The sequence below is a fragment of the Sceloporus undulatus genome, chromosome 4 (genome assembly GCF_019175285.1).
Source record: "Sceloporus undulatus isolate JIND9_A2432 ecotype Alabama chromosome 4, SceUnd_v1.1, whole genome shotgun sequence".
NCBI lineage: Eukaryota > Metazoa > Chordata > Lepidosauria > Squamata > Phrynosomatidae > Sceloporus > Sceloporus undulatus.
In genome coordinates, this window is record NC_056525.1 from 2,219,389 (window position 1) to 2,230,418 (window position 11,030).

The 11,030-nt window shown below is 45.3% G+C and overlaps 1 protein-coding gene across 1 annotated transcript in view; it reads right to left on the minus strand.

The window, feature by feature from the left end:
- The window catches only part of KIAA1755 (KIAA1755 ortholog), a 68,266-nt gene extending 59,217 nt beyond the window's left edge, over positions 1–9,049 (minus strand). The window contains exon 1 of the mRNA XM_042466282.1: positions 8,730–9,049. Within this exon, the coding sequence (XP_042322216.1) occupies positions 8,730–8,732 (3 nt within the window). The 5' untranslated portion in view covers positions 8,733–9,049. The remainder of the gene's footprint in view (positions 1–8,729) is intronic.
- Positions 9,050–11,030: the final 1,981 nt, after the last annotated feature.

Genomic DNA, 11,030 nt, shown 5'->3' on the forward strand with positions numbered 1-11,030 from the left:
CCTTCCCCATTAGCGCCTATGGCAATTCGGCTTACGAAGGCTTTTCGGGTTACGAAAGCGGCCGCGGAACGAATTAATTTCGTAACCCGAGGGAGCAGTGTACTGCACTTAGGGCAGAAAAATGAAATGCATAGATATAGGATTATAGGGAACACCTGGATGAATGAGAGACTTATTCATGTGAAAGGGATCTAGGAATCCAAGTAGACACAAATTGAACATGAGTCAACAGTGCGATGCAGCAGCTAAAAAGGCCAATGCATTTTTAGGCTGCATCAGTAAAAGTATAGTATCTAGATCAAGAGAAGTAATAGTGCCACTGTATTCTGCTCTGGTCAGGCCCCACCTGGAATATTGTGTCCAGTTCTGGGCAAAACAATTCAGAAGGGACACTGAGAAACTGGAGCGATGATGTGCCCAAAGGAGGGAGACTAAAATGGTTAAGGGCCTGGAAACCATGTCTTAAAAGACTTAGGAAGCTGGGGATGTTTGGCCTGGAGAAGAGAAGGTTAAGGGGTGATATGATAGCTCTGTTTAAATACTTGAAGGATGTCACATTGAGGAGGGAGCAAGCTTGTTTTCTGCTGCTCCAGAGAACAGGACCCAGAACAATGGATGCAGACTAAAGGAAAAGAGATCCCACTTCAACATTAGGAGGAATTTTCTGACAGCAAGAGCCGTTCAACAGTGTCAGATGCTGCATGGGAGAGTGGTGGAGTCTCCTTCTTTAGTGGTATTTAAACAGAGGTTGGATGGTCAACTTTGGTTGGACTTGGATGGCATCTTCCTGCATGACAGAAGGGCTGGATGGCCCTTGTGGTCTCTTCCAACTCTAGGATTCTATGATTTTAGTGCAACCACAGCAGTTAAAACAGAATCATAGTGCTATAACTCTGCATAGTGAAAGAATGCTATGATCCGAAGATCTTTAGCACCCAAAGGCTTTGCAAAAGACTTCCTCAGAGACCAGGAGAATCCTGGGCCTATATGTCTGCCCTAGCAACCTAGGAAAACTTGCACTCCTTTAATGTCAGGGGTTGCTTTGTTTTCCAAGGGGTTGTACTAAATATCTCTTGGCTGAAAACCATGCTCTCTATGCATATTGCCGTTTGCTGTGTTGCAAAGTGGTAATGCTGCTGCAGGCCTCTTGCCTGGGATTGCTAGCAATGCCTCCTAGCCTTTGCATGCAATTTCATTATTGAATTGACCACATTTCTTTGCTAGTGTCTCTGCTGGTTTTCCTCCATCCACCTGATTCCTCTCTTTGCTTGATTCCAACCCTTTGTCTCCTTTGCTTTGGAATGACTGCCTCTTCCAAAGTGAGTTTGTCTGGCTCCAGCTTGCTGTACATTGTCTGGTTATTCTCATTTTCATGAAACGCTCCTTTCTTTTTGGCAACAAAGAGGTGGAAACGTATGGTCCCAAAAAGTGTTTTTCTGACCCGTCAATCCCTCCACCCTCCCCAGACTGTCCTTTTTTTCTTGTTCAAATGAAGAAGATGAATTTTTTCTCTGGGAAACCTCCATAGGATGGACCCATGGTGCCTAAAGCAGTGTTCAAACTGCATTAATTCTCCAGTGTAGATGCAGCCAGAGAGGGAAAGGTCCAGGGAGAGTCGCCTGGATGCTCCAGCTTTTGCTGTTCCAGTTGCACTTTCAAGGCAAGGGGTGAAGTGTGTGTTTGGAAAGGAGAATAGAGGGAGATCTTCGACTCCATCTGATCTCCCTTCTTCTGTCTGTAATGAAGCAGAGCGAGGCGGTTTTATGAACCACAGAGGTTCCTGTTCCCACACACCCTCTTTCCAAACAGCTGCAAATGATCCCTGCCGGCCTCCTGTGGGTTCCTTGCTCTCGGTGCCAAACTTTTGTTCCTTCTACTGGAGACGGGGACATGGCTCACTTTGCAAGGCAGCCTGCGTGGGAGCTTTGGGGGGGCTATTGCAGGCATATTGGCCACTGGAGGGGTCTCACAACAAGGCTGAAACTCTCCAACCATCCCTCACTTGGGGGTTATTCAGACAGTGAAAATAACCCCAGTACAATCAGGATCAAACCTTTGTTGTTCACATGCATTTCGAATGCATCCGATTAAGTTGGGAGGGCAGGAGGGGGCTGCCAAAAACCCACTTAACCAGGGATAATCAATCTCAGATGTTTTTTCCAAGTTTTTCCAAAAGATTCACATCCTTGGTTGTGTGAGTAACTGATGGAGATAGACCCAGGATAAACTGGGATAAAACTTTGCATGCCTTGAATGTGCTCCAAATACATTTGTATCATTGACTCCTTTTTTCGAGCCCTGGCACATGAGAGCAACCAAACTCATAGAGATGCACAGAAATGTAGTTCTGTAGTATGAACAACAAACCCGGAATACAGGGATGAGGTTATTCACCTTGTTGTTGTTAACTGCCCTTGAGTCGATCTGGACCCATGGAGACCCTGCGAATGAGGCATCTCCCAAAAAAACCTCTGTCCTCCAATGCTCTGTTTAACTCCTGCAAACTCAGACTCAAAGTGATCTCTTAAACAGAGTCCATCCATCTTGCATGTGGTCTTCCTCTCTTTCTGCTTCCCTCCACCTTTCATAGCATTATTGTTTTCTCCAATGATTCATGCCTTCTCATGATGTGTCCAAAGTACGACAACCTGAGTTTTGTCATCTTGGCTTCTAGAGAGATTTCTGGCTTGATCTGCTCCAGGACCCATTTGCTGGTCTTTTTGGCTGCTGTCCATGGGATCCTCAGCATTCTTCTCCAGCCCCAATGATCTCAAATGAGTTGATTTTCTTCCTATCCTCCTTCTTAACTGTCCAGCTCTCAGTTCCATCCATGGCAATAGGGAACACAATGGCTTCTACAATTCTAACTTTTGTGCTCAGTTGTATATCCTTGCATTTTAGGATCTTCTCTAGTTCTTTCCTAGCTGCCCTCCCCATTCTTAATCTTCTTCTGATTTCCTGGCTGCAGTCTCCATTTCTATCAATGTTTGATCCCAAGTATGAAAATTCTTTTGCAATTTGTATTTCTTCGTTGTCTAATTCAAATTTGTGTAAGTTTTCTGTGGTCATTATTTTTGTTTTCTTTATGTTCAACAATAGCTTTGCCTTTGCACTTTCTTCCTTGATCTTCCTTAGCAGTTGTCCCAGGTCTGTGAGGTTTCCTGCTAGTATTATGGTGTCATCTGTGTATCTCAGATGATTGATATTCCTTCCTCCTATTTTCACTCCTCCTCCTTCTGTGTCCAAGCCTGCTTTTCTTACAATATGTTCTGCATATAAGTTGAATAGGTGGGGGAAAGAATACAGCCTTGTCTGACTCCTTTGCTGCACTGACAAAAAATTGGAGTTTATCCCAGAAAAGTCATGTAATTACGCAAAACTATTTCACATGACGTTTCACAAAACCCACCATTAAAGTGGTCACAAAGAAGCATTGATACACATCTCTTCACTTTTGGAACTTCAGAGACAATGCATTCCAATATCACTTTATTTGCACACTTGTGTGTGATAATCATTTGTGAAATTACTCACCATTTTCACTTTATTTGTGGGGAGATTTAAATGCGCTTTAATCTCACTTTAATGCAAAAATTAGCCCCAGTGTGATGAACTCCATTGTCTGAATGACCCTCACGGTGCAAATAATCCAGGTAGAATCCAGGTTTAATCTTTGTTGTTCACATGCGTTTCGAATGTACCTGAGTTTCATGGGGGCTGCCAAAAAGGCCCACTTATCTCAAGATAATCAAGCCCCCCCCCCCCCCAGAGCCTTATCGCTTTATTGAACAAACCTGGCAGGCAAATGAAAGGGCAATTTGTTTTAATCCCAGGATGTAAAAGTGCAAGAAAATACTGTAAAAGTGTTGTTTTTGCCAAACGGATTAAAATATGGAGTCTCCTTCCTTGGAGGTCTTTAAACACAGGTTGGATGGACATCAGTCGGGGATTTTGAGTTCCTGCATGGCAGGTTCTTGGGGTCTCTTCCAACTCTTGGATTCTCTAAAGGTTTGTGCATTGGACTATGACTCTGGAGACCAGGGTTCGAATCCCTGCTCAGCCACAGAATCATAGAAACCCATTGGGTGATCTTGGGCAAGTCACACTCTCTCAGCCCTGGAGGAAGGCCGCTGGATCTACTGAATGCCTGAAGAAGAATCCTGGGGAAATTTCAAAACCCTTTAACCAAATTCCACATTTCTATTTCTAAAACAGAGAGCCCTTCCCAGGCATCCCAAGCCACCAGAGACACCCCTGCGGTGTCCTTTGGTGGTTTCAAAAAGCTCTCTGGTCTCATTGCTTTTCCAGCCTCTTTCCAACCTTTGCCCCCTTTTATTTCCAGCTGCGCTTAAGGAGGACTGCTATTAGAAGTCCAACAAAACACCCTCCTCCTTCCAGCTACAATAACAGCACACTTTGCAACGCCTGTTCTTTTGGAAATGTGAACCTTATTTGCACACCATGCTGCGTTCAATTGCAACTGATAAATAAACAAATTTGAATCGTGAATTTTTAAATGATGAATTTTAGGTGTTTTAATAAGGTGTGTACATCTTATTTGTCCTTTTAAACTGATGTGTGTTTTACCTGATGTGTGTTTAACGGATGTTGTTCGTTCGTTCGTTGTTGTTGTCCTCTGCATCAATCGGGTAAGAAATAATAATAATAATAATAATAATAATAATAATAATAATAATAATTCCAAAGAAGATGCATGATGCAGAATACACAATTTATTTGCAATTTATGTATTGCAATTATTTAACAACAACAACAACAACAACAAATTGCAATAAGTAAATTGCAGAGAAATATTGTATTCTGGACCTTGCATGTTCTTTAGAGACAACCCACAGGTCAAGATCCAGTTCAGCATTTGCAAAGCATGTTGTTGTTGTTGTTGTTGTTGTTATATAATTACAATAAATAAATTGCAGAGAAATTGTGTATTTTGGATCTTTCATGATCTTCAGAGACAACTCTCAGACCTTGCACAGGTCAAGACCCAGTTCAGCATCTGCAAAGCATAGTAATCTTTTCACACTCTTGCAATACTTGCAACCTTGCACAGCTGCTTGTGGAAGGGGAAACTTAAACCAGTGCAAATCCCATTTTACTACCATTTACAAGTGAGAGAATTATCCTATGAGATAGGAAAGCGGGAAGGAAAAGGTCAATGTGTTTAGCTAACTGAAAAATCTTATTCCAGTAAATCTGTGGCTGCATCTGCACTGCAGAATTAATGCAGTTAAACAACACTTTGACTGCCATGGCTCAATGCTGCCAAATCCTAGGATTTGTAGTTTTGTCAGTTATTTAGTCTTCTCGCTCACCAGATTTCATCTGATCTTGGAAGCAGAAGGGTCTGCCCTAGTTAGTACTGTACTTGGATGGGAGACCGCGAGGGTGTCCGAGGTTCCCTAGGATATATTTCAGAGGAAGAAATTGGCAAAACCACCCCTGCGGATTCCTTGCCTAAGAAAACCCGATGAGAAATTCAGAAGGTTGCCATAAATCCACAGGCAACTTGAAGGCACATTTGTTCTTGTGTGCATCCAAGTCATGTTTTTACTTATGGCAACCCTAAGGCAACCCTATCATAGTTTTATCTTGGCAGGTTTCTTCACAGGGGTTTTGCCATTGCCATCATCTGAGGCTGAGAAAGTGTGACTTACCCAAGGTCACCTAGTGGGTTTTATGGAAAGCCATCTGTCAAGGGGGATGCATTGATTGAGAGTTCCTGCATGGCAGAATGGGGTTGGACTGGATGGTCTTCTTGGAGTCTCTTCCAACTCTAAGATTCTATGCTCAAGTGGGGATTTGAACCCTGGTCTCCAGAGCCGTAGTCCAATGCTCAAACCATGCTCAAGCCACATACACAAACTTACCAGATCCCAGCTGAACTTTGAAGCTAAGTAGGGTCAGCTCTGGCTAGTACTTTGATGGGAGATGGCCAATGAATGCTATGTGCTGGAGCTGGAGGTTCTGTTTCAGAGGAAGCAACTGACAAAACCACTTCTGGGTCTTTTTTGCCTAAGAAAACCCTGTAAAATTCACCGTATGTCCATAAGTGGCTTGAAGGCATATATGCACACAATATAGCAAAAGGCCTAAATGCCCCAAAGGTACCAGTCTGATCTTGGACAATAAGCAGGGTCAGCCCTGGTTAGGACATGGATGGGAGACCACCAACAAATCCCAGGTGCTGTGGGCTCTGTTTCATAGGAAGAAACTGGCAAAACCACCTGTAAGTACTGCTTCCCTAAGAAAACCCTATTAAATTCTAGGGGTCCCCATAAGTCAACAGGCGACTTGAAGGCACATATACACAATGCAGAAATGTGATCCTGTCTGATCTTGGAAGCTAAGCAGGGTCAGGCCTAGCTAGTCCTTGGATGGGAGATCACCAACGAATCCCAGGTGCTACATGCTCCATTTCAGAGGAAAGAACTGGCAAAGCCACCTCTGAGGATTCCTTGCCTAAGAAAAACCTAAGAGAAATTCATGGGTTTGCCATAAGTCCACAGGTGGCTTGAAGACACACACAGCATAACACATGTCCTAAATACACTAAAGGCACCAGACCTTGTCTGATCTTTGAAGTTAAGTAGTGTCCGCTCTGGTTAGCACTTGGATGGGAGACCATGAATGAATGCCAGGTGCTGGAGGCTATATCTCAGAGGAAGGAACTTGTAAAACCACATATGAGCATTCCTTGCCTAAGAAAATCCTCTGAGAAATCCATGGGGTCACCATAAGTCCACAGCCAACTTGAAAACACATACAGATGTCTAAATATCCTCAAGGCACCAGAAGCCATCTGATCATGGAAGCTAAGAAAGGTCAGTCCTGGTTAGTCCTTGGATGAGTGACCACCAATGAATCCCAGGTGCTGTAGGCTGCATTTCAGAGGAAGGAACTTCCCAAACCACCTCTGAGGATTCCTTCCCCAAGAAAACCCTACAAAATTGATGGGGTTATTATAAGTTGACAGGCAACACAATAACACAATATAGCACAGGGCCTAAATGTGCCCCAAAGTACTAAATCCCATCTGATCGTGGAAGCTAAGCAAAGTCAGCCCTGGTCAGTACTTGGATGGGAGGCTGCATTTCAGAGGAAGGAACTGGCAAAACCACCTGGAAGCATTCCTTCCCTAAGAAAACCCCATGAAATCCTTGGGGTCCCCATAAGTCCACAGGCAACCTGAAGGCGCGCACACACACACACACACACACACACACGGGGCAGTAGATCTTGCCTCGTCTTGGATGCTCAGAAGGGTCAGCCCTAGTTAGGGCTTGGATGGGAGACCACCAACAAATACACGGTGCCATATGCACTACTGCAGAGGAAGGAACTGGTAAAATCACCTCTGAGTCTTCCTTGCCTGAGAAAACCCTAGGAAATTAATGGGGTTTCCATAAGTCAACAGGCAACTTGAAGGCACGAATGCACAGAATACAACACAGGGCCCAAGGCTCCAGATCCCACCTGGTCTTGGAAGCTAAGCAGGGTCAAACCTGCTTAGTCCTTGGAGGGGAGACCACCTACAAATGCCAGGCACTGTAGGCTCTATTTCAGAGGAAAGAACTGACCAAACCACCTCTAAGGCCTCATTCCCACAACATTTTAAACTGGTTTGCAAATGGGTTTAAAGGAATTTAAATGACCCTGGTTCGCACTTGAACCGAATCGCTGAAGTGATTCTGATGGGGGGGGGGGGGCATGAGCTAGACACATTTAACCCACGTCTTTTCTGACGCTGATTTTTTCCTGCATCTTTTTGGATAAATCGATTCCACACAAGTGTGAACCAGATGCAGATCGGAATTGATTTTAAGAATCGATTTGAAGAACTGAATTCATGAATCGATTCCGTGTGAACAAGATGCGGATTGGAATCGATTTTCTATGACATGAGAAGGGGTCGCTGGGTGGAGAAGCGGAAATTAACAACCTGTGTCCACCCATCCTTCGACCTTGTACGGAATTGCGTAAACGCGATTGCAGTGATGGACAGAGGGGGGGAAATCCTGCTGAAAATGTTTCACATTGAACCGATTGATTTGCCAATGTGAACTACAAGTGAGTTATTATGAGAGACTCCCGCAGGAAACGGTTTAAATTAAATCGATTCATTCATCAATGTGAACCACAAGTAATCCTTCCCTATAGAAAAGAATCATAGATCCTAGAGTTGGAAGAGACCCCAAGGGCTCTGATCCAGTCCAACCCTATTCTGCCTTGCAGGAACTCCCAATCAAACCATACCTGACAGGTGGCCATCCAGCCACTGCTTAAAGACTTCCAAGGAAGGAGACTCCTTTACTCTCCAAGGGATTGTGTTCCACTGGCAAACAGCCCTTACTGTCATAAAATTCCTCCTAAAGTTTAGGTGAAATCTCTTTTCCTGTACTTTGAATCCATTGCTCCTGGTCCTGTTCCCTGGAGCAGCAGAAAACAAGCTTGCTCCTTCCTCAATATGATATCCCTAAGTAAACCCTATTCATGGGGTCCCCATAAGTCAACAGGCAACTTGAAGGCACAGAAAGAGAAAGAGAGGAAGAGTGGGGGAATTTAAGTAGAAAAAAGGGGGGTTCAAGGGTGTCTCCTTCCTGGAGCTGGGCTCCTTTGTGGCCAAGAGCTGAGCCACCCAATAAAGCAAAGGAACTGAGAGCAAAGGTGAAGAAGCAGAAGAGACGCACAAAGGCGTTTGGGAGGATTACCATGGCTCCTGGGCAGTGATGCTGGGAGGGCAGAGAAGGGGGCAGAGGGGTGTTCAGGTGCCCCCAATGCCCCTTCCCTCCTCCCGGGGTGATCACTTGTGGTCAGGCTGGCTTTGTTGGCTTCTGGCTCCCCTTCCAGGCTCCTTCCCAGCCATATGGTCTTCTCTGCCTTCCCTCTCCAGCACCAGGGATGGTGGTGGTGGTGGTATTAGTGGTGGATCCTCAGTACCCTCCAAGTTCCAGGCAAGGAGGGCCAGAGATGCCAGGCTGGCCAAGCAGCCCACTTTTAGCCTGAGGCATCCATCCAGAGTGGAGTTCCTTGTCTTTGCACTCCTGCCTTGCGTGCCTGGCTTGCAAAAGGAGAAGCCAAGCTGGGAAGGGGAGGGATGGAGGAGTGGAAAGAAGGAAAGGGGGAACAGGAAAGGGGAGGCTGTCTGGTCTTTAAAATGCCACCCTCCTCCTTCCCTCCTTCTCTGACACAGAAACACTGCACATGCCTGTCCTGCTGCAAGAAGCTCATTGCACAGTGCCAGAGCAACCAAACAGCAGCCCTCTTTGTCTGACCCATCAGAGAGAGGACCATAGCCAGCCCCTTGTGCCCAGGCATGCCCAGGAGCAAAGGAGGGAGGGAGAGCTGGCCAAACCCAGCCAGGGGCCAGCAGGGGCCTTTCCCCCTCCAAAGGCTCATGCGCAAAGCCCTGGGGTCTCAATGCTCCTCCTGGCCATGCACTAAGTTCTCTCCCTCCCTCTCTGGCTTCCCCAGGCCTCTCTTTCTTCTTGCCGCCCTCCAAGGGTTTTGCCAGCTGCAGCAGCCTCCAGTCAATGGAGCCTCTTTCAGCTTCATTTGGGGCAGCAGGGATGGCAAAGGGAGGAGGGGGGATGGCGCTTTCCTTTTTGGAAACCAGTGACGGCATCCCCCCTTTCCTGGAACTTTGGAGAAGGTTCAGGGAAAAACCTTCAAGGAAGCAAAAGAGGGGTTCAATCACACTGGGGCTGGTTTCAACATTAAAGAGAGATTAAAACACATTCAAAGCATCCTGCAAATGAACTGGAAATGGCAAGTAATTGTGCAAACGATTATCACACGCAACTATGCAAATAAAGCGAGTATCGGAAAAGCATTGTCGCTGAAATCCTGATAATAAAAAGGTGCATGTTAATGGGAAGTCAAAGGCTTTCATGGCCGGCATCCATAGTTTTTTGTGGGTTTTTTAGGCTGTGTGGCCATGTTCTGGAAGAGTTTATTCCTGATGTTTCACCTGCATCTGTGGCTGGCATCTTCAGAGAAGATGCTGGCGAAACGTCAGGAATAAACTCTTCTAGAAAATGGCCACCTAGCCTGAAAAACCCACAAAAAACTATGCAAAATTAAGCCTCCTTGTGAACCATTTAATGGCGGGTTTTGTGTGATGTCATGTGAAATCATTATGCGTTATTACATTATTTTTCCAGGATATTCATGGGATAAATTCTCGATCTCCATCATGTGATAAACTCTAGAAAGAAGGGAAGAAGAAAAGAAGCTGGAGGCACGCATTTGGCCCACTTCTCAGCTTGGTATAGCCAGGATTGCCAAGCATGTCTTGTTATCAAAAGTGTCCCTTATTTGAGGACTAGAAAGCATATCCTTTTTAAGGCTAGGAAGGATCAATTATTCTCAGGGATGTCCCTTCTTTGAGGACCAGAAAATGTGTCCCTTCAAGGGCTGGCAAGTATCCCTTGGAATCAGGAATGACTCTTATTTCTCATCCCTTTTAGTGCTGGCAAGTATCCCTTGCTGTCGATATTCCTTATTTGAGGACCAGAAAACTTGCCCTTGTTAGGACTGGAACGTGTCCCTTATTAGCAGGGATATTCTTTATTTGAGGACCAGAAAGCTTGTCCCTTTCAGCGCTGGCAAGTATCCCTTTCTTATCAGAGATGTCCCTTATTTGAGGACCAGGAAACTTGCCCTTTTTAGGACTGGAAAGTATCCCCGACAGATGGCCATCCAGCCTGTGCTTAAAGACCCCCAAAGAAGGAGAGTCCACTACACTCCGAGGAAGAAGTGTGTTCCACAGTCGAACAGCCCTTAATGTCAGGAAGTTCTTCCTAATGTTGAGGTGGAATCTCTTTTCCTGTAACTTGCATCCATTGTTCTGGGTCCTGTTCTCTGGAGCAGCAGAAAACAAGCTTGCTCCCTCCTCAATATGACATCCTTTCAAATATTTAAACAGGGCTATCATATCACCTCTTAACCTTCTCTTCTCCAGGCTAAACATTCCCAGCTCCCTGAGTCGTTCCTCATAGGGCAAGGTTTCC